This window comes from Lagenorhynchus albirostris, chromosome 2, assembly GCF_949774975.1.
Source record: "Lagenorhynchus albirostris chromosome 2, mLagAlb1.1, whole genome shotgun sequence".
Lineage (NCBI taxonomy): Eukaryota > Metazoa > Chordata > Mammalia > Artiodactyla > Delphinidae > Lagenorhynchus > Lagenorhynchus albirostris.
In genome coordinates this window covers 69,611,683-69,635,010 of record NC_083096.1, presented here as the reverse complement: position 1 = coordinate 69,635,010, position 23,328 = coordinate 69,611,683, and the positions used below count along the sequence as shown (strand labels likewise).

Below are 23,328 nucleotides of genomic sequence, written 5' to 3'. Positions count from 1 at the left end.
GGGCTAAAATTAAGGTGTTAGCAGGGCTGCATTCGTTTCTGGAGACTCTAGGGGAGAATCTGTTTCCTTGCCTTTTCCAGCTTCTGAAGGCTGTTCCAAATTCTTTGGTTTGTGGTCTTCCTCCATCTTCAAAACCAGCAATGGTGGGTCAAGTTCTCCCATCCTGTCACTTTGAACCTGCTTCATTGTCACATTTCTTCTCTAACTGCCTCCTTCTGCCAGACCCTTCCACTTTTAAGGACTTTAAAAGGATTATATTGGGCCCATCCAGCTAATCCAAGATAGTCTCCTTATCTTAAGGTGAGCTTATAGCAACCTTAATTTCACCTGCAACCTTAATTCCCCTTTGCCATTTAAGGTAAATACTCACAGGTTTCAGGGATTAGAATGTGGACATCTTTCTGCCTACCACAATCGCTTAATACTTGAGTGTGTATTTCCTAAATTCAAGGAAACTCTCCATACTACAACCATCACAGTCAAAATTAACATTGATCCAGTGTTACCAACTAATCCTCAGATCCCATTCAGATTTTGCCAGTTGTCCCAGTAATGTCCTTTATAGGTCCAAGAGCCAACTCAGGATCATGTATTACATTTAGTTGTCTCTTTAATCTCCTTCAGTATGGAACAGTTTTTTAGCCTTTCTGTATCTTTTATGATCTTGACATTTTTAGGATGTTTCCCAGTTTGGGGTATATCTGATGTTTTCTTGTGTTTATGCGTTTTTGGCAGGAATACCTCTGAAGTGATGCCATGTTCTTCTTAGTGCATCCTATCAGAGGGTGACAGAGGATGATGATTTATCCCATTGGTGGTGATGTAACTTTTTTTTTAAAGATTTATTTATTATTTATTTATTTAATTTATTTATCTTTGGCTGCATCGGGTTTTAGTTGCATCACGTGGGATCTTCGTTGTGGTGCACGGGCTGCTCTCTAGTTGTGGCGTGCGAGTTTTCTCTTCTCTAGTTGTGGCGCACAGACTCCAGGGTGCGTGGGCTCTGCAGTTGTGATGCATGGCTTCCAAAGCACATGGGCTCTTTAGTTTGTGGCACACAGGCTCTAGTTGAGGCACTCGAGCTCAGTAGTTGTGGTGTGGGGGCTTAGTCGCCCCACAGCATGTGGGATCTTAGTTCTCTGACCAGGGACCGAACCCACGTCCCCTGCATTGTAAGGTGGATTCTTTACCACTTGACCACCAGGGAAGTCCCTGGTTGGTGATGTAACTTTTTATCACTGGTTAAGGTGTGTCTGCTAGGTTTCTCCACTGTAAAGTTAATGAAAAATGATGTTGTATTTATTAATTCTTATTTTGTGGGGAGGTACTGGAGAGTATAATATTCTACTTCTCATCAGAAGTTTATCCATTAGCATCTTTCGATGGTAGTTGCCTGAATCAGTTATTACTGTGATGGTTGGCAAATTGTGATTTTTCTAATTCCATCATACCTTGTTTATTACTATAAGGTAAAGCTTGCTTTCTCTCTCTCTCTCTCTCTCTCTCTCTCTCTCTCTCTCCCCCTTTCTCTCTCTTTCTTTCTTTCTCCAGTATTTCTAACAGGAAAAACTCTTCTCCTCTACTCTTACGACACCAACTAAAGGAAAGACACTAATGTTTCCTCTCTACTCTCGATACTTCTGATACCAAATGTGTACGGGTTTTCCCACATCAACCAATTTTTCAACTCTCCAGCACCAACTGGGTGTCCAACAATTCAGTTATGACACTTACTACTTGGAGTTAGCACAGACCCCCCCAGGTTAGGGGCTCAGTCCCACAAGACTGCCTGCCACTTTGGATGCCAATCGCAAGTCCCAGGTTGTCACCTGTACTTCTGACTAATCAACTATAAATCAAGAGTTTTCATAACACCCTCTGTGGATTCAATAATTTGTTAGAATGGTTCAAAGAACTCAGAAACATTTTCTTAAATTTACTAGCTTATTATAAAGGATATTACAAATGATACAGATGGATAGCCAGGTGCCCTTTTAGTTAGTTCTATGTCTGGAAGGATCCTGAGCACAGGAGCTTCTGTCCCCATGGAGTTGGTGGTGCACTCCCTTCCCGTCATGGATGTATTTACCAGCCTGAAAACTTCCCAAACCCTGTACTTTGGGGATTTTTATGGAGGCTTCAACACGTAGGCATGATCAATTATTAACTTAATCTCTAGCCCTTCCCTTCCCGGAAGGAGGTGGGGGTGGGGCTGAAAGTTCCAAGCTTCTGGTCATGGTTTGGTCTTTCTGGGGACCAACCCCCATCCAGAGTCACCTCATTAGAACAAAGATCGCTCTTACCACCCAGGAAATTCCAAGGGATTTAGGAACTGTGTGTCAGGAACCAGAGTCAAAGACCAAATAAAAAGATACTCCTAGCACCCCTATCACTCAGGAGATTAATAAGGGTTTTAGGAGCACTGTGTCAGAAACTAGGAACAGATATTTTTATATATATATATATATATATATTTATGTATATATGGGCTTCCCTGGTGGTGCCTGCCAATGCAGGGGATACAGGTTCGAGCCCTGGTCCGGCAAGATCCCACGTGCCGCGGAGCAACTAAGCCCATTAACCACGACTACTGAGCCTGCGCTCTAGAGCCCATGAGCCACAGCTACTGAAGCCCACGCTCCTAGAGCCCGTGCTCCGCAACAAGAGAAGCCACCACAATGAGAAGCCCGCGCACCACAATGAAGAGTAGCCCCCACTTGCCGCAACTGGAGAAAGCCCGTGAGCAGCACCGAGGACCCAACAAAACCAAAAATTAATTAATTAATTTAAAAAATATGTATATATATATATTTTTCCTATTATTGCACAATTCCTATTTTGCCCAAAGAGTTACACTGTTACTCTGATTTATTTTGTTGTTCAGATTGTCCCAGCCTTAGCTAGTGGGAGTTCTTTCAAGATGGCTCCTGTGAAATCAAGATCTGGGTGCTAGATGTGCTCATTGCTACCAGGATATCATTGCTTCTAGGCTGTTTCAGTAGATAGATCTATGAGACATATGTATGAATACACACATGTACATGTGTATATGTGAGTATATACATATGCATACGTACATCTATTTCTGTTAATTTGTTGTCTTCAGAAGTAGCATTGATGGCTGTTATGCTGGTGTCTTCCCCAAAAACCCCTATAGATCTGCTCCTTTCTAGCTAACTCAGCAAATCATCTTGAGCTGAGCTACCGTCTTTACTTGCGTTCCTGCCAGGGAGGCTGATCATATTTTAACCACCTCCACAAATACCACAACCCTTCAGATTTTTTCCAAGCCAGATTCCAGAAATAATTCTGATTGAACAGTAGAAATTGGACATTCTACTAAAACAGAAGATTAATAAGTGATCTCAATCCTTGCTACTTTATGGTAAAACTTATTTTTAAGAGCTGAAGGATGTGGGGGAGGATTATAATGATGAAGAACTTCTCAAATTATTTTGAGTCTATATTTAAAGCCCTGGCCTTTTTTCACAGCTCATATAACAAACAGTAATAAGCTGATGAGATGAGACTTAAACTACCTTGTTTGCTCTTTGGTTATGAAACTCTAGACAGGAAACATAGAGCTGTTTCCAAGGTGAAATGTCTGGGAAAGATTTCTGAGATATCTGGAATCATATATTTTCTGTTGCTAACTTTCATAGATTTTTGGAGGTAGCACGGAAGTATATGGTTAAGTTAGCCCTTTCTGAAATACTCTTTTTTAAAAATTTTTTAAAAAATAAATTATTTATTATCTATTTTTGGCTGCGTTGGGGCTTCGTTGCTGCACACAGGCTTTCTCTAGTTGTGGTGAGCAGGGGCTACTCTTCATTGTGGAGCACGGGCTCTAGGCATGCGGGCTTCAGTAGTTGTGGCTCATGGGCTCTAAAGCGCAGGCTCAGTAGTTGTGGCGCACGGGCTTAGTTGCGCTGCAGCATGTGGGATCTTCCGGGACCAGGGCTCGAACCCATGTCCCCTGCATTGGCAGGCGGATTCTTAACCACTGTGCCACCAGGGAAGTCCCTGAAGTACTCTTTATCTCTTAATAAATTAAGTCAGTTTATCAAAGCAAAAGTGTATATAGGGATTACATTATTGGGAAAACAAGTCATTCTAAAGGACGTTAGAAAATAGTTTAAAAACTTAGAGTTAGAAACGTTCTTAAATTTTAATTTATTCTTCAACCTCATTGGTTTTAAGACTGCTACTTGGGGCTTTGGATATTCCATTAAGCTTCTGCGGATAGTCGTGTGGGGCTGGCCAACATGCAGATTGCACTGTAGGCCCTTAGTCCTGGATAACCAAAGCAACGTGACTTTAAGGATTTTGCATTTGAAGAAAGAGTGCTGCTCAAAAAAATAATAATAATAAAAAAATAAAAATAAAAATGTTTAAAAGCCACTGTTGTACCTAATGAGTGAATTTCCTCTGCAGTATTTTCATAAATGGATGTCTACCTATGCTTGCACACCTCCAGAGAAAAGGAACTATCACCCTTTTCCAATTTGGGAATTTATCTTATTATCAGAAAGACCCTCATTTTATTGAACTTACTACAACTTATATCTTCTGTACAGTGGTTCTAGTTCTACCTTGAACCATATAAAATAGATCTAAGTCCATTTTTTTTTTTGACAGGCTTTATTGACGTTGAGTATCTTTTTAATGTGTTTATTGGCCATTTGTATATCTTCTTTGGAGAAATGTATATTCAAGTCCTATGCTCTTTTTTTTTTTTTTTTTTGCGGTACGCAGGCCTCTCACTGCTGTGGCCTCTCCTGCCATGGAGCACAGGCTCCGGACGCGCAGGCCCAGCGGCCATGGCTCAGTGGCCATGGCCCAGCCGCTCCGTGGCACGTGGGATCCTCCCAGACCGGGGCACGAACCCGTATCCCCTGCATCGGCAGGCGGACTCCCAACCACTGCGCCACCAGGGAGGCCCATATGCTCATTTTTTTTTTTTTTTTTTTTTTTTTTTTGCGGTACGCGGGCCTCTCACTGCCGTGGCCTCTCCCGTTGCGGAGCACAGGCTCTGGACTCGCAGGCTCAGCGGCCATGGCTCACGGGCCCAGCCGCTCCGCGGCATGTGGGATCTTCCCAGACCGGGGCACGAACCCGTGTCCCCTGCATCGGCAGGCGGACTCTCAACCACTGCGCCACCAGGGAAGCCCCCATATGCTCATTTTTAAGTTGGGTTGTCTTTTTACTTTTTTTAAATTGTGGTAAAATGTATATAACATAAAATTTGCCAGTTTAGCCATTTTTAAGTGTATAGTTCAGTGGCATTAAGTACATTCACATTGTTGTACAACCATCACCACTGGTCATCTCCAGAATCCTCTCATCTTCCCAAACTGAAACTATACAATAATTACCATTCCCCTCTGCCCCCGGCACCTGGCAGCCACCATTCAAGTTTCTGTCTCTATAAATTTGACTACTCTAGGTACCTCATAAGGTAGAATCATATAATGTTTGTCCTTTTGTATCTGGCTTATTTCATCTGGCATAACGTCTTCAAGGTTCATCCATGTTGAAGAATGTGTCAGAATTTAATTCCTTTTTTTTTTTGTTTTTGTTTTTGTTTTTTTGTTTTTTTGTTTTTTGCAGTACGCGAGCCTCTCACTGTTGTGGCCTCTCCCGTTGCGGAGCGCAGGCTCCGGACGCGCAGGCTCAGTGGCCATGGCTCACGGGCCCAGGCGCTCCGCGGCATGTGGGATCCTCCCGGACCGGGGCACGAACCCGTGTCCCCTGCATCGGCAGGCGGACTCTCAACCACTGCGCCACCAGGGAAGCCCTTAATTCCTTTTTAAAGCTGAATAATATCCCATTTTACATATGTACCACATTTTGCTTATCCATTAATTCGTCCATTGATTTTTGTGTTGTTTCTATCTTTTGGCTCTTATGAATACTGCTATGAACATGGGTGTACGAATATCTCTTTGAATCTCTGATTTCAATTCTTTTGGGTATATCCTCGAAGTGGAATTGCCAGGTCATATGGTAATTCTATATTTAATTTTTTTAATATAAATTTATTTTATTTCTTTATTTTTGGCTGTGTTGGGTCTTCTTTGCTGTGCGCGGGCTTTCTCTAGTTGAGGCGAGCGGGGGCTACTCTTCGTTGCGGTGCATAGCTTCTCATTGTGGTGGCTTCTCTTGTTGCAGAGCATGGGCTCTAGGTGCATGGGCTCAGTAGTTGTGGCTTGTGGGCTTTAGAGCACAGGCTCAGTAGATGTGGCGCGTGGGCTTAGTTGCTCCGCAGCACGTGGGATCTTCCCAGACCAGGGCTCAAACCTGTGTCGCCTGCGTTGGCAGGCAGATTCTTAACCACTGTACCACCAGGGAAGTCCCTATATTTAATTTTTTGAGGAAGCAACGTACTGTTTTCCACAAGGGCTGCACTGTTTACATTTCCACCAGCAGTGCACAAGGGTTCCAGTTTCTCCACATCCTTGCCAACATTTGTGATTTGCTGTTTTTGTTGTTGTTGTTTTAATAGCCATCCTAATGGATGTGAAGAGGTATTTCATTACGGTTTTGATTTGCATTTCTCTAATGATTAGTGATGCTGAGCATCTTTTCATATACTTACTGGCCATTTATATATCTTCTTTGCTTTTTACTTTTTTGGTGGTATTGTTTGCAGCGTGATGTTAGGTCACTTGCTGAAAATCATATATCTTATGTCTCAGCTTTTCCTTGATTAACATTCTACTAACAGTCAAAAAGAAAAAAATTCAACACACTTTAAATCAGTAGATATTTGTTAATTGCTCACAGTGTGCTTGGTACTTTTTTAGGAGTTGGAAATACAAAGATGAATAACATATAATCTGTGTTCAAAAGGATCTCAGTATTTCCTGAAAAAAAATTTTCCAAAGGGAAATCATACTGGCTCCTAGTGATCATCTTTTCTGTAAGTGAATTTAAACAATCTTGATTTTCTGTGCTTGACTCTTATCTAATGTTTGAAAGGAGATAGTGGGGATGATCTGTCTCTGCTCCATGATATCTGAGGCCTCAACTAGAGAACACAAGGCTGGAACTGAAATAATTTGAAGATCCGTTTACTCACATGTTTTGGGTTGATTCTGGCTCTTAGAGGGGACTTCGTTTTTCTCTCTGCATGGGTCTTGTTACATGATCTCTCTGCTGAGGCTATTTTGGGCTTCCGTATTGCATAAGAGAGGGATGGACGAAGGGATGGAGGGATAGAAGGAGGGCAAGTGATTTGGAACTCGTGCAGTGTCAGTTCTGCTGCATTCTATATCTTGAGGCAGTCAGTCATGAAGTCCTGCCCAGAGTCAAGGCGCTAAATATAAATAGTGCCTGATAAGGAGTGACAAGATTCTGGAAGATCATGTGAGACTGGAAATAATATCATGGTTGTTTGGAAAATAAAATCTCCCTTACCTACTCAGTACTAGGCTAACCAGGCTATGGTTTTAACCATTTTTTTTAATTAAAAAAATTTTTTAAAATTAATTAATTTATTTTTGGCTGCATTGGATCTTCATTGTTGCGTGCTGGCTTTCTCTAGTTGCAGCGAGTGGGGGCTACTCTTTGTGGTGCGCAGGCTGCTCATTGTGGTGGCTTCTCTTGTTGCGGAGCACGGGCTCTAGGCGCACGGGCTTCAGTAGTTGTGGCACACGGGCTTAGTTGCTCCACGGCATGTGGGATCTTCCCGGACCAGGGCTCGAACCCGTGTCCCCTGCACTGGCAGGCGGATTCCTAACCACTGCGCCGTCAGGGAAGCCTAACCATTTTTTTTAATTAGGGTAACATTTGACTTTATCACTCCCATTTTCCATTTCAATATGTCTAAAAGATTACTAGAACAGTGCATATATTCCATGTGTTAGCTCTTGGGATTTAATTGATCTTGCCAGGAGCCCTAAGTGCACTTAGAATGCTAAGCAATGTCTTATAATTTCCCGACTTTTTTTTTTTTTCTTTCAAATCAATATTTGTTCTGTCTTTTTGAGTCTGATAATCATTCTCTTTGACAAATAAAATAGTTGAGCAATCTGCTTTGCACTCTGTCATCCATTAACATAAAATTGTCAACCCCAGTTAGGAGGCTGTCTTTCCCTGAATACAATTTTAAAAGCCCCTTGTTGTCCTTGACATCTTTGCAAGCCTCAGCTCATTCTGGGTTTTAGTCTCCTGATTCTTCTAATCAAATTATGCCATTGTTCTCCGCTTGTCCTTTGTTATGAGGCTCTTCTTCTGCCTTTTATATTTATCTTGTTAGTCTGAGTTAATGAGAGTGGTGTCTAGCCAGTTTTTTTGGTTTCTTTAGACATTACTCCTTTCTTACTGTGACCATTTTTAATACATAGAATTTCCTTTTGCGGTCCTTTCAACCTACTTGAGTTGCTTCCCTTTAGAGTATGGAGTACGTGGTCTGATTATGCTCAGCATTCTCTGTCTAAGCTGACTTTCCAGGATGAATGTTAACTTTATCCAAAGATGCCTGTTCTTTCCATTTCACTAACCAGTTCCCTCTTGAGCATGAGCACTAGGTCCAGAATGTAGCAGTGTTGGTTGTCCTTCAATGGAAATGCTTTGGCAGACAGACAAATCAGAACATGATTTATTTATTTATATTAATTAATTTATTTATTTTTGACTGTGTTGGGTCCTCTTTGCTGCACGCGGGCTTTCTGTAGCTGCGGCGAGAGGGGACTACTCTTCGTTGTGGTGCGCAGGCTTCTCATTGTGGTGGCTTCTCTTGTTGTGGAGCACAGGCTTTGGGTGCACAGGTTCAGTAGCTGTGGCTCGCAGGCTCTAGAGCGCAGGCTCAGTAGCTGTGGCCCATGGGCTTAGTTGCTCCGCGGTATGTGGGAATCTTCCTGGACCAGGGATTGAACCCGTGTCCCCTGCATTGCAGGAGGATTCTTAACCACTGCGCCACCAGGGAAGTCCCAGAACATGCTTTAAAAAGTGGTTTGATGACAAAGTATTTTAAAACTACTGTGGATTAAGAACATATACTAAATCCAGCAAAATGGGATTTTAAATTTGGGATAGGTAATTTATTAGGGAATGACTGATATGCTCAATTTGGATATTTTGGGGTATATAATAAGAAAGATCATGGATGACTGTGTTATATGAAACAGCGGATAAATAAAACTCAGGTTTTCTTCTACTTCTGTCTTATGACTGGAGAAATGGAAGGACGCAGGTGGTTGTAATCTAGTGTTTATTTTCTAACTGTATGCAACTTTTATTGATGTTTTTGACCCATGTTCCTTCTTCTTATGAAAGGAGGAGTTTGAGTTTTAATTGATTCCTCCTCTCAGCTCTGTTAGTGATGCAGTCTGGAAAAGGGAGTAATGCATCTCTTTAAATAAATCATTGTTCTTATTTTCAAATTAGAGAGTGGAAACACAGGAATGTGAAAGCTGTTTGTTTTTATTTTGTGATAAATGGTTGCCTATTTCCGAAGTGGTTTATATTCTCTTTGCCAAGACGGACTCTCTACTATGGTGTCATCTATTCCTTTTTTTTTTATTTTGCGGAACGCGGGCCTCTCACTGTTGTGGCCTCTCCTGTTGTGGAGCACAGGCTCTGGACGCGCAGGCTCAGCGGCCATGGCTTACGGGCGCAGCCGCTCCGCGGCATGTGGGATCTTCCCGGACCGGGGCACAAACCTGTGTCCCCTGCATCGGCAGGCGGACTCTCAACCACTGCGCCACCAGGGAAGTCCTATTCCTTCTTTTAAATTGCTTTTGTGTGTTTCTTTTCAGATGGTCTCTTCCCATGGTGATGTCCATTTGCCACCGTGGCACTGGTATTGCCTTGAGTGCAGGTATGTATGTATGTTTTTATGTGCACGTGAACATACAGACACACACACATACTGCTTTGAAAAACTTTGCTGTTTCTTTGGCTCTTGGCAATGCCTCCTCAGAAACTTGATTTAGAGAAAATGATAAGTCATTTAAGCTTATTGTTTGTTCATTTCTTTAACAATTAATTATGAGTTCACACAATGCTTAGGTTCTTTTCTTAGCCAATTTTTTTCTTTTTTTAATTCTTTTTCTTATCTTTTCTTAGCCAATTTTTAAATCATCCCTAGCATGTCCTGATAGTATGTTTATTGTCATTACGGAGAACAGATATAGAAATATAATGGAGATAGATTGGCTGACTGACCAAACACAGTCCAAGATTAACCATCAACCTTATTCTTTCAGAAACTCAGTTTTAGCACCCAGTTTTCATCACCTAGGATTGATCAGGTGCAAAAACATTAACTCATTCTCCAATCTCAAAAATTCTTGGTTACAAATCAGAATGTCTGTTTATTTATTTATATGATATGAAATACAGCTGCAGAATGAGTCATATGCTGGTCTTAGTGCATCCTTTTCAGGTAGTAAGGTTTATTACAGGTAGGATGTACAGATTATAGTCAGGTTTCTGGAGTCTGATGGATCTTTCCACAGTAGGGAGGTACTTTATAAGAGGATCAGCTGTATTTTAAAAGTTTTCTCTGGCTAGCGCTGGAGATGTGGACATATTTTTGTTTTTCATAATATCCTTTGGGGGCCCCTCCTAGGCTTCTGTAGAGTGTGTTTTCACTGAAGTGGTCATCAGCACAACTAGTGGCTCAAATATAGGGATCCTGTATTTAGGGAGCAGCTGCTGAGACATTGGAGAAATTATCCAAAACTAAGTCTCTGCCATTCACAATTAGATTAATTTTGTTGGTAAGCAAGTAAAGATAGGAATTCCTATTTAAGATACGATGTTATCATTCCTATGTTACCATTCCTTAGGTTATTATATAACTTGTAATTATTTGCTTAGTTTTTATAAATCTGTCTCTTTTATTAGGCTGTAAACTCTTCATAGAGTAGGAACTGCATCTATCTTATTTACCTTTCATATCCTCTAGCACTCAGTAGGTGCTTAGTTAATCTTTATTTACTAAATGAGTACAACCATGTAAATCACTTTGCTCATAGTGGTCATTTCAGATATGTTCGTTCCTTCTAACTTCTAATTAATCTCCTGTTATGCATTAGAAATTGGTTAGTGATAATAATAGCCTCTACCCTCAAGGGTGAAAGAGTCTAAGGAGTAAGACAAATAAATATTTATAATGCACTGTGATAACTTTTTAATAGAGATATGAGATCCCAGAGGAGAGGACAACTCTTCAGGAATTGGAGAACTTGAAAGAAGGATGAGTAGGAGAACTCATGAAAAGGAGGTAGAGGAGGACTTTCCAATGGACAGACTACCTTATACAAAGGCACAGGGTTTGGAAAGCATCCAGAGCCCTGGATAATGATAACTAGATCTGCTTGTTTAAGAGTTGTGTTATGGGAGAAGCAGCAAAAGATAAGGCTGGAAAGTGCGCCAGACTGTAAAGGACTTTGACTGCTGTGCTGAGAAGTTGGAACTTGATCCCATTGACCATGGGAAGTCATAAAGGTTCATGTTCTCATTTGTTTGGCCTAGACAAATCCATGATTAGGTATTTATTCAGACTGTCGAGATTTTGTGGCCACTATATAAATTCTGAAAAGCATGTTGAACTAGAAAAGCATGATGACACTAGTTTGACTTTATATAGAATTTATTGAGGAAGACCTTTACAAGCAGTCCTTTAAAAGATGGAGAGAGAAGGCTAGTAACACTCTTTCATTGCTTAGATTCTGTAGGGATTAAAATACTCGTGATTTTTCATAGTGACAGACAGTATAAAAATCTAGGTGAAATTAGGTAAATTGCTTGAGAATGACAGGTACCTGAAGCTGCAATGTGAATGAGCCTGGGAAAGGGTAATCAAGATGCAACATAAAACAATAAAAAGAATGAGATTCAAAAAAGAAAATATGAGTGCCAAACAACAGATATTTTAGAGGAATACAACTATAAATAAATTGTACAATTAACTTGAATGGGTAGAAGAATGGTCCTGAGTGTTTTGGATAGTCTTTAAAAACAGGTTAGATTGGAGAATCAGAACTTCAGTGAAAGGTCACTTGACTGTATAGGCAAACCTACTGCTCAGGCAGTCGTTTCTTTTCTAGAGAAGCCAAAGGACTTATAGATATATAAAGTAACTAATGGAACTCTGAAATGACTTTTTTTCATCTGGACTTTTCATGAGATGGAACTGGCGTTATTGATTCTCCAATGTGATGTGTTATACCCTCGTCATTCCTGACTGAGGCAGTTTAGAGAAAGAGAAAAGAGCATAAACTTTGGAGTTAGATCTGAGTTCAATTCCAGCTCTGTCACTAACTAGCTACTGTATCATCACTTCCTTTTCTGGTTATAATAATACCTAGTTAGGACTGTGAGAATTAAGTATATAAAATTCGAGCTGTAAATCAGGGTTCCCATGACCCCTTCCTCAGGTTTGATAATTTGCTAGAAGAGCTCACCATAACTCAGGAAGACACTTTATTTAGACATACTGTTTTGTTTCTTTTTTTTTTTTTGCCATGTGGCTTGTGGGACCTTAGTTCCGTGACCAGGGATTGAATCTGTGCCCGCTGCATTGGAAGTGTGGAGTCCTAAACACTGGACCGCCAGTGAAGTCCCAAGACATACTGGTTTTTAAAATAAAGCATCAACTTCTTTATTTTATTATTTTTTTTAAACTTGCTTCAGAACCTTTTTTTTTGGCTGCATTGGGTCTTCGTTGCTGCACTCAGGCTTTCTCTAGTTGTGGCGAGCGGGGGCTGATCTTCGTTGCAGTGCACGTGCTTCTCATCGCAGTGGCTTTTCTTGTTGTGGAGCTCAGGCTCTAGGAGCGCAGGCTCAGTAGTTGTGGTGCACGGGCTTAGTTGCTCCGTGGCTTGTGGGATCTTCCTGGACCAGGGCTTGAACCCGTGTCCCCTGCATTGGCAGGGGGATTCTTAACCACTGCGCCACCAGGGAAGTCCTCAACTCCTTTATTTAAAAAACTAAACGGAGCTTCCCTGGTGGCGCAGTGGTTGAGAGTCCGCCTGCCGATGCAGGGGACACGGGTTCGGGCCCCGGTCCGGGAAGATCCCACATGCTGCGGAGCGGCTAGGCCTGTGAGCCATGGCCGCTGAGCCTGCGCGTCTGGAGCCTGTGCTCCGCAACGGGAGAGGCCACAACAGTGAGCGGCCCGCGTACCGCAAAAAAAACCAAACGGAGGAGTTACACAGGGCAAGGTATGGGGGAGCAGAGAGGGGAGTATGTATGGAGCTTCCATGCCCTCTCTGGGCACACCACTCTCCCAGTACATCTTTGTGTTCAGTGACCTGGAAGCTGTCCAAGTCCTGTAGTTTAGGGGGTTTTATGGTGGCTTCATTACCTAGGCAAGGTTGATTAAATCATTGGCCATTGGTGATTAGCTCAATCACCAGCCACTCCCAGGTGTCGTGGGGTTGGGGGAGGGAGGTATGGGACTAAAAGTCCCAATCCTCAAATCATGCCTTGGTCTTTCTGGCATCTTAGACCCCATCTTGAAGCTGTCTAGCCTCCTGCCCCCCCTCCCCCCAGCTACTAATTATCTCATTAGCATACAAAAAACCTTTCCTTTCACTCCAGGGATTACAAGGGTTTTAGGAGCTGTGTGCCAGGAATTGGGGGAAAAAGACCAAATACATATTTCTTATTGTATCACATCTTCAAACAAGGAATATCAGTATCAGTAAGTTAATCAGAAGCGATTTTGGCCAAAGCTTTCCTCTTTACAAATGAAAAGTATATGAGAAGAAATTAAATATGAAATTTCCTAAATCCTCCTCTGATGTCTAGTGTACTGGAAGGCAGGAAATAGCCTCTCCTCCTAGAACCTGAGTGTCTGAGGAGGGACTCCTCTAACAGCCAAACAATTTAAATTATGAAAACAAAGCCACTGAAGCTGTCCCATCTAATCACTAAGAAAAATTAAATGGTGCTTCCACTTGGCTGCCAAGACCAACTTCAGCCTGCTCCTCTGCAGTTAAGTGCTACATACAGAGCTGTGCGGATCGTCAGTAAGTCCTGTTGCCACTTCCAGAAGCCATCATAAGTTCTTTCAGACACTTCTTCCCAGCAAGCCTCTGCAGATGTCACTGCCAAAGAAAATGAAAACATCTAAAAGGGACTTGGTGGACCTGTCCAAATGATGATTAAAACTCAGGTTGGCAGTACCTGATTGTTGTCCTAACTAAAGTGTTGTCAAACTAATCTCATCATATATTCTGCCTGTCTGCTTCCCTGCAGCCTTGTGTGTGGGGGGGCACGAGGCGGGCAGGAGTATTCATGCATTGAGGGAAAACAAAGCATTTTTGAGAAGCATTTTCTCTTCCGGTGACAATCAGTTTTTCCAGGTCATCCCCTCTTGACAATTCAGGGACTAAGACATGGAGTAGGAAGGGCTGAGAATGAGATTTTTTAGCTACAAATGATCAGACATTTTCTGAGAGGTAAAAGATTAAATATTCCAACTATTAATGTAAATAATAATCACTACCAGGCCTGTATTAGGAACTTTATATATATGTATTTAATTTAATTCTCACAGTCCTAACTAGGCATTATTATAAGCAGAGAAGGAAGTGATGATATAGTAGCTAGTTAGTGACAGAACTGAACTCAGATCTGTCTTAACCAAAGTTTGTGCACTTTTCACTCTCTCTACACTGCCTCTGTCTGGAATGACTGGGATTCCTAACATATGACGTATCACATTTGAGAATCAATAATTCATGTCCCATCTCACAGAAAGCCCAAGAGAATAAAACAGTAATTTCAGAGTTCCGTTAATTACTTTATAAATCTGTAAGTCCTTTGGCTTTTCTAGAAACGAAGCTGACTGCCTGAGCACTAGGTTTGCCTGGTCTCTCACTGAAGGTCTGATTCTCTAATCCGACTTGTGTGAATGTCAGTGTGGAACAGGAAATGAGCATGGTAATGTCCAATTTAATTTCTGAGGTTTGAGATGTACAATATCCAACAACATATTAGCAAGTAACTCTGGTTATTTAAGAATAAAAGTTTTTTCTTTCCATTTACAAGGATAATTTTTTTCACGTAGCTACTAAATTGTTAGGACATAAATATTTGAGTTGTTTGAATCTAACTACTTAATAAACAGAACTGTTAGGTTTTTCTTTTGGCTTGGGGGCATCATGAAGAAAATTCCTGAAAACACTGAGGTACCATGGAACTGAGATAGTTTGAGAAGGTTTGGGAGGAAGATATGACCCAAGAGCGTTCAAGGATCTTTGACAGCCTGGGTAGATAGGAAGCTAGACGATCACAGGAGCTCCCCACTATCCTCTGAATTTCAGTGCAAACCTGAAGTTCCGAAACCTCGACAGCCACACATATGCCTCAGATACCAGGCTCAGCTTTGATCTGTGCACCAAGTGTGACAGCAGTCTACTAACTGAGTCCTAGGAATAGCCACTCAGCAACACTAACCTCTAGGAGACCAAACTCTGACGTGGCTGCCTCATCCTAGGGTGTGAACAGCATGTCTTCCTTCAGCCTTTGCTTCTCCTATGAATGCTATAAAATTCTGACGCATCTGAGGTTTCGTCAAAGAGCTGCAAGCCATGGTAGTTATTCTCAGCACCAGCATTCTTCCAGACTGATGGAGAAATGGACGGCACCCAAAAGTTTTTAATTTTGATGAAGTCCAATTTATTATTTTGTTGCTTCTGGTTTGCTGTCATATCTAAGAAACCACTGCTAATCCAAGGTCATAAAGATTTACTCCTGTGTTTTCTTGGTTTTATGGTTTTAGTTCTTACATTTAGGTCTCTGATCCATATTGAGTTAAATTTTTGTATGGTAGAGATGTAAATTTTTTTCTCATTCTTTTCCTTGGACTGAATGTACTGTTCTTATTTTTTCTTACTGAGATGATGATATAGATGTAGCCAGAGGTGCCTTCTAAAATGATGGGTGAAGTTTTTATAGAGAGATGTTGAAAGAAGTAGCAATATGGCAAATTTAAGAGATTAGGGTCAGATTCCAAGTAACGTATCTTCCACTGAGAATGTGAACATTAGTTTAAATCTTCTCCATTTTAAAATGGTTTAGAATTGTGTGAAGTCCTAGGGGCTGTCATAGAACCCAGTTTTATGTGTTACATTGGTTGTAGCTGGTGTGTAGCTGTGACAGGCTTACTTTGTTTCTCCGCAGGGGTCTCTCTTTTTGGCTTGTCAGCCCTCTTGGTCCCTGGGAGCTTTGAGTCTCATTTGGAACTTGTAAAGTCCCTGTATTTGGGGCCAGCGCTGATCCACACAGCCAAATTTGCACTCGTCTTCCCTCTCACGTATCACACCTGGAATGGGATACGACACTTGGTAAGTTAATTGTAGACTTGTACATTTTCTGGGTGAAAGGAATGGAGAGCCTGGAAGGATTTTCTCTTTCCTGGTCTGGGTTTAGTGCTGTTCTTAAAGTTAGTTGTGCTGGACCTTTGTTCAGGGGCCTCTTGGGGAAAGCTAAACTAGATGCCCTGTGCATTGCCAGGTAGCCCAGCTGGTGATGTAGCTGAGACTGGATGTAGGCCTGGCAGATACTTGCAGGGTCTCAGTGAACTCTTTTAGTTTCAAGAGGGATGTTACCAAAAGAGACCCATGAAGCCAGGCCATACATCTGGCATAGAAGGCATATTTATCAGACAAATACTAGTTACTGCTTTCAGTCTAAACTTCCTGTCAACACAGAGTGACAAATTTGGCTGGAGTCAAATATTCTGACGTTTATTATCTTGATGTTGGATTGTGTTAACTGCTTTTGTTTTTTGTTTGTTTTGAACTATTAGAGAGAATGGGGCCAACTTTAACAAGCAACTGGGTGCTAGGATCCCAATATTGAGTTTAGGAATCTTTTGATAGCCTGAAATCTGACCATGTTGCCTCCTACATGACCTTGGGGTCAGTTCAAACTGGTGTCTCCTTCTCTTTATTAAGGAATTAAAGCTTAATCAAACCTGCCCCAGGTCAGAGATGAATCTCTCCTACAGCATCTTAAGATTTATATTTTGTGGTCTCCCTACCCCTAATCTTGCTTCCTTTCCCAGGAAGATAATTACAGCTTTATTCTTTCTGGTTTTCCATAATTTCTCAACCTAAGCCTCTGTCAGTTGGATGCTCTTGCCTTAATTTGACCTTTCATAACTTCCACATCAGAGCCTAGAGATAAGCACTTTCTGAATTGTATTCTGGTCCAATAGACAGTTTAATGGAATCAGGAGAGTGAGAGACTAAATGATCTATTAAATTAAGTGTATCTATCAACTGGTCCCTGGGGCAGTGTTCAGTTTGATTCAAAATGACTTCACTTCCCTCAGGAGGAGGGGATGGAGAGGGACGGCATTTCCATTAATGACTTCTTATTCCACAGAACAAAGCTTTCCAATGGAATCAGCTGATCAGCTTCCTTTGTTGGCATCCTGGCTCAGGCAGGGACTTGCCATATATTTGCTTTTGTCTCAGTATGGGGGGAGGGAAGGGGAAGAGATTTTATAAAATGTCAGAACTAAGTCAAGGCTTTTCTTAATCCCTTAAATCTGCTTTTGTTTGTTCTTTTAGCAAGTCCTGGCTCTGAGTGTGGGACAGGATTTTTATCTGTTCTCTGTGACAGTCCATAGTTCTTGCACTCTCAGCTTGATAATTGCCTTGCCAGAAGATCTAGTGGGGGAGTGGAGGGTGGAATTGATATTAAGAGAGTAGGAAGTGACAAGGTCTCTGGTATGCTAGAGAATATTCCCCCATCACCACCACCCAGTAGGACTCGATTTTTTGGTAAAACACTGTGCCTTTATAAGCAAAACAGCTTTTTGTGGAATCTGTTTGACTCCTAATCTTATCTAGGTAGAAGCTCTTTGGCAGCTGAGGTGGGGCATCTTCTCATCTTGATTATTTTGGGGGCTCTCTAATTTTTCTCTGAAGCAATCCTAATTTATTCAGTTTTACATTCAGGGTATAGGTATATGTGTGTGTTGAGACAGTCATATGTGGAAAGTGTGAAACCTGAAGACTCTACTTTTGCCCTAGGGGATCTTTTAGAGTACAATATGTTAATGTCCCTAGGGCACAAGAGAGTCTAGATCAGTATTTTTTAAATTGTGTTTTTTTGACTCAATGGGTAGAAAATCAATACAGTGGGTTGCTACCAACAAAAAAAAGAAATTTAAATAGAATACAACATATAGAATATAACACACATGGTAATGATAAATATTGCTTATTGTTTCATGAACTTTTATGTATTATATATTTTATACACACACATGCACACACACACTGGATACTAATTAAAAGGTATTTCTTAGTTGGGGGTGTGGTCACAGTCAAAACAAAATTGAGATATAGTGTTGTAGACCCCAAAGAGTATTTTTAAAAATTATTGGTCCTGGACTTCCCTGGTGGCACAGTGGTTAAGAATCCGCCTGCCAATGCAGGAGACACAGGTTCGAACCCTGGTCTGGGAAGATCCCACGTGCCGCAGAGCACCTAAGCCCAAGCGCCACAACTACTGAGCCTGCACTCTAGAGCCCATGAGCTACAACTACTGAGCCCTTGTGCCACAGCTACTGAAGCCTGCGTGCCTAGAGCCCATGCTCCACAACAAGAGAAACCCCCACTTGCTGCAACTAGAGAAAAGCCTGTGCGCAGCAATGAAGACCCAATGCAGCCAAAAATAAATAAATTTATTTAAAAAAAAAAAACTAGTCCTCTGATGGACAAATGTTCCTTCTCAAAGGGGATTCTGTGGTTGGCTATACCTAGGAAATCATGTATATTATATCCCCATTTTGGAGATTAACAGTGTGTATTAATAAATTGTTTGAGAAGTCTTGTAGTTAAACTTTCACCAAATTAATTTGACTACAGAACTTTTTTCCCCCATGTAATGCCTTTTAACATCCTGAGGAACTAGATTTTGGAGAAACACACTTTGGGAAACATTGATCAGTTTTTTTGTCACGAGAGAAAGTTTTTATTCATTCTGGAAGATCTTATGGGCTGAGGATGGATCCCTTTACTATCTTGGGATAAGTAGGTGGTCATTACTGTATTGTGAGTTTTGAGGAAAGTGAAGGTCAGGAATAAGGGGAGAAGAGCTTTTCTCTAGAATCATGCTGAGAGAAATTGCCTGTTCCTAGGTGGAGTTCCTTTCTGAGAAAGGAGCTGTGAGAGTGACCAGGACCCTGATTGCTGAAAAAAAATTTTTTTTTCTTATTTCCACAGATGTGGGACCTAGGAAAAGGCCTGACGATTTCCCAGCTATACCAGTCTGGAGTGATTGTCTTGGTTCTTACCGTGTTGTCCTCTGTAGGGCTGGCAGCCATGTGAAGAGCCGACGTTCCCAGCATCATCTTCCTACCCGTTATTGCATTGACCCATCTTCCTGTTTGTTACTCTTATCTTAAGCCAGGGCAAAGTTATCTTGATTTGTTTAGACCCTTTTGTGCTTGCAGATCCCCTTGGAGCTCAGCAGTAAGAGTACCTTATAGAACTAGAGTAGTGGAAAAGGATCCAGTTTTCCCCTTATTTCTAAAGATGGAATGACTATAAAAACTCCCTTTTCCTGCCCCCAGCTTGCAGCCTACTCTGGGCCTGGGAGCCCTCATTCTCTCTCCATATTAGGCCTTGATTTGTGCTGAGGGTCAGCTTTTGGCTTCTTCCTAAGACAGTGGAAACAATGCCACTCTGTGGCCTCTGCCATGGGGACTGGGAGTGGGGCTTGGGTTGCCACTGCCTGTGGGTTGCTGGCTTAAAGGACAATTCTGTTAATTGGTCAGAGCCCAGGGTCTTTAACACCCACACAGTGTGACTGAAAGAAGAGGGGTGGGGGTGGAGGGGAATTAGCCTGTCCTGGCTAGAGGGAGATGAAGAGAGTAAGTTGGCTCTTGGAGCACATGCTTTGGGGAGAAGAAGATATATAGCTTTTGATGCAAGAGGAAGATCCAGAAAACTATCACTGAACCTATTAAGGATTATTTCTCTTCCTTGCATTTCCAGAAAAACCAAACCTCTTATTGTCATGTTTTCTAATCCAAATTCATGTGACAGCTTTTTCTGAAACAGAATTAAAATTATTATTTTGTCTTTGACTCTCCTTGATATCTTGAGAAACCAAGACAGTGGTGGTTGGGGAGGAGCCAATTTCCTCCCCCTCCCTCTGGTCTCAGGCGATTACATCCCCCAATCTGACCTTTCTCAGGAGGGAAACAGTTTGTCCTACAAGTGACCACTGGAAAAATTTTCAGGGAATCAAATCCAAGTAGCCATGGATCTAACATCTTGCCGAAACCTCAGAGAAGGAAGGAGCAAAAGAGAGGAAGTTGAGCTTTTTGTTTATTACAGGCTCCAAAATCCCACTGAGAACTGATTATTATAAGCCTTAAGGTACAGTTCAGCAAATTATGATCCAGTGGAACAATGGAGGGGACAGCCAAGGGACTATGAATATGAACTAAGTATGTCCATTTGGGGAGAAAGGAGAGTAGAGGTGAGAAAGGAGAGATTGTTGGAAACCTGGCAAACATTTATAGTTTAGTGAGAAAACTTGCTACTTTTTATAATCCATGTAGGCCAGGCTTTTGGGTCCCTAACTGCCTTGACAGGAGTGCTGTTTTGATAGTCTTTGGAAACTCTGGGGTGACAGGTCTATCTTGTCTGTCACTCTGAGTTTTTAGCCAACCAGTTAAAGCTGTGGGTTGGAGAGAAGTAACAGTGGCTGTAATTGGTGTCAGTTAGAGAGGAAGACCTTACTTAGTTGCCTCAACAGTCTTCATCCCAGCTCCCAAGTAGTCTTTAGCTTTAAGTGATGATCACTTCTCCCTTTTTGCTACACTGGCCCTGGGAAGTCTTTGTAGCCTTCCTCCAGCGTATACATATGTCCTCTGTACTTGTCCTTGGAGTTAGGCATACGTGTTCATGAGGGAACAATTGGGCAATGGAACTGGGAAAGGTTTGGCAAGGGCATTAAATTTAACAGCCAGTGCCAGGAAGATGCAGAATGAGGATAATGATAAACAGAAATTGGAGGCTGGGAAATAGATAAGGGACTTTTTTGGTGGCTTCTTATCATTCAGGTGATTGGGGTGAGGGGAGTGGCAGTGTGGTCATCATGTATGTTATTCTGTCCTAAATTTCTACTTGTTGTCTCCCTTTATTTCTCTTCTCTGTCTTCTAATCACTTCTTTATCTTCAGTTTTCAAATTGTATTTGTATTTTTGCTTGAGTTTTGCTTTTATAACTCTTTCTAATTTGTTTTCCCTGTGTGTTCTGTCATCAGATAATGAAGTGTTAGACAAGGATTGTGTCTTCTACTCTGGCTTCCTGTACCTTTTCTTCCCCACCTTCTCCAAATGCACATACACACACTCTACTCTAAATGATTGTACTTCTGACTTTGAAGTTGTAGTTCATGCTCAGGATGAAAAGTGAGCGAGTAGGGGTGACAGACTGGTTATTTGAGGTTTCTTTTGCTGTGATTCAGACCAACTTCCTCCTGGTCATTTCTGGAAATGACTCAATCCTTGTAAAAATGTGTTCTACCCCCAAGCCACTGTCATGTTCTTTTCCCTGCTCTATTTCCTCCAACCCTTCTCCTAGTTATGGGTTAAAAGAGGCAGACATAGCAGGAGGGAAAAATCCAAATCAGTAAAAGAGTCAACAAACAATGTTTATTTTCCAAATTTGCCTTTATTCCCATCCATAATTTCCCTGACTGGGAGGTCTTGCTTACATCACTCAATCTCTAGACAGGTTTTCTCAGTGTGGTCCCTTAGTCCCTTATGGAGTTCCAGGTTTGCATTTCTGGACCTCAGCTAAATTAGGACCTGCACAGTGTTCTAGCATACATGGGCTTCCAGGTGGACTCTTTGGAGAGTTGGGTGGGCTTTGGGGACCTGGAGTGTGACCTTCAGAGGGGTGTGACCTTTGGAGCTGATCTGGGGAATTGAGATTTGATGCTGGGGAGCTTGGGATTATGGTTGCACTTGGTGCTGCTTGCCGTACAGTCTTTGTGATAGACTCCCCAGGTTTCTTCTGACTGTCTGGATCATGGGGCTGTCAGGGGTGGAGTAGAAGAGACAGTTATGTTTCAGGTTAGGCCTAGATCATTCCCAATCCATCTCAGAATTCTAGATCCCTTTCTCCCCATTCCATGAACAAAAGGTCAGGTTTCAAATAAGAAGAGTTAAATTTGATACTGTTAACTTCCCCTTGAGATCAGCTCATGCTGTACTGTGTGGACGGGGTGTGAATGGGAGGGTGTGGATAAGATGCCCTTAGCTTATCCCTTCAGGCCTCAGAGGTTGTTTAAGGACTGGATAGGGTAAGACAGAATTGGTTAGAGGTTCCCCCTGCTGGGATTGTGGTAGTATAACATTAGGCATTTTTGAGGTTGAAAAGAAGTGAAGACAACAGGACTGAGGTTAGATGGGAGGAACAGATACCTTGCCTAAGATTTCAGGATGTAGCCCATTGGAGGCCTTGAGTAAATCAGGATATTTCTGTATCCATTTGGTAAGGGAGGCAGCACCAGCAGCTGTACGGGAGGTCAGGGTCACCCGAGCAGGGGGTATCTTCAGAGGCATTTGCCAGGTGCCCATGAAGGAACCCCAAGGACTTGCCTAAAAGGAAAAATGGGATTCCTCAACAGGGCTTCTCACTCCCAGTAACTGACCTATTGGTGGGCCGTTTGTCTTATTTCCATCCTTTACCTTTGGGAATGCATCGTCATGAAACAAGAATGAAAGCATAATTTCCCCACTCTTCCTTTTCCCCCTCTCTCATTTAGGCTACCCTAATTTTTTCATCCGCTTGTCTCTGCTGGCTTAAATTCCACATCCTTAGGTTAAGTTTGGCAGCGTACCCACTGCATAAATGTTATCACCTGAAGGTGTTCATTTTATACAGATGATTCATCCGCTTAAGGAATTCTGGGTGTTAAACACGACCCTGTTCTGTTGGATAAGCTGGCTGGAAGTTTGGGGGCACTCGTGTTACAATGTGAATTAGATTGCACCTTAATTTTCCAAATAGTAGCTGCAGGAGATTGCAAGTCTCCCTGCCCCCTTATTCCAGTTCTGTGCCTCAGTTCTTTACCTTTCAAGATGAGAATGGAGATGAGTATCTCACCTTGGAACGGGGCACTGAAGGCAACAGATGGCCACGATCATTGGCGATAATCTGAGTGTAGCCTTCATGGGAAGAAATCCTCTGGGGTAGAGGTGGGGACAGAAGTGCTTGTGAACATGGAGTGGAAAAGTGGAAGAAAGTATCTGAAGGGCTTTAATTAAGGATTCAGGGAGAGGAGGATATGGGAATTCCAAGAAGGCTGAAAGAAGTTAGGTACCAGTGA

The 23,328-nt window shown here is 42.0% G+C and overlaps 2 protein-coding genes across 2 annotated transcripts in view; one reads left to right on the top strand and one right to left on the bottom strand.

Annotated features, from left to right (window-relative positions):
- The window catches only part of SDHC (succinate dehydrogenase complex subunit C), a 28,245-nt gene extending 8,177 nt beyond the window's left edge, over positions 1 to 20,068 (top strand). Inside the window, exons 4-6 of the mRNA XM_060134606.1 lie at positions 9,762 to 9,823; positions 16,144 to 16,307; positions 19,203 to 20,068. Of these exons, the coding sequence (XP_059990589.1) occupies positions 9,762 to 9,823; positions 16,144 to 16,307; positions 19,203 to 19,307 (331 nt within the window). The 3' untranslated portion in view covers positions 19,308 to 20,068. The remainder of the gene's footprint in view (positions 1 to 9,761; positions 9,824 to 16,143; positions 16,308 to 19,202) is intronic.
- A 1,687-nt stretch (positions 20,069 to 21,755) lies between these two features.
- Positions 21,756 to 23,328, bottom strand: part of CFAP126 (cilia and flagella associated protein 126) — a 32,764-nt gene continuing 31,191 nt past the window's right edge. Inside the window, exons 5-7 of the mRNA XM_060141851.1 lie at positions 23,106 to 23,186; positions 22,421 to 22,597; positions 21,756 to 22,031 (exon numbers count right to left, since the gene is read on the bottom strand). Coding sequence (XP_059997834.1) covers positions 21,756 to 22,031; positions 22,421 to 22,597; positions 23,106 to 23,186 — 534 coding nt within the window. The remainder of the gene's footprint in view (positions 22,032 to 22,420; positions 22,598 to 23,105; positions 23,187 to 23,328) is intronic.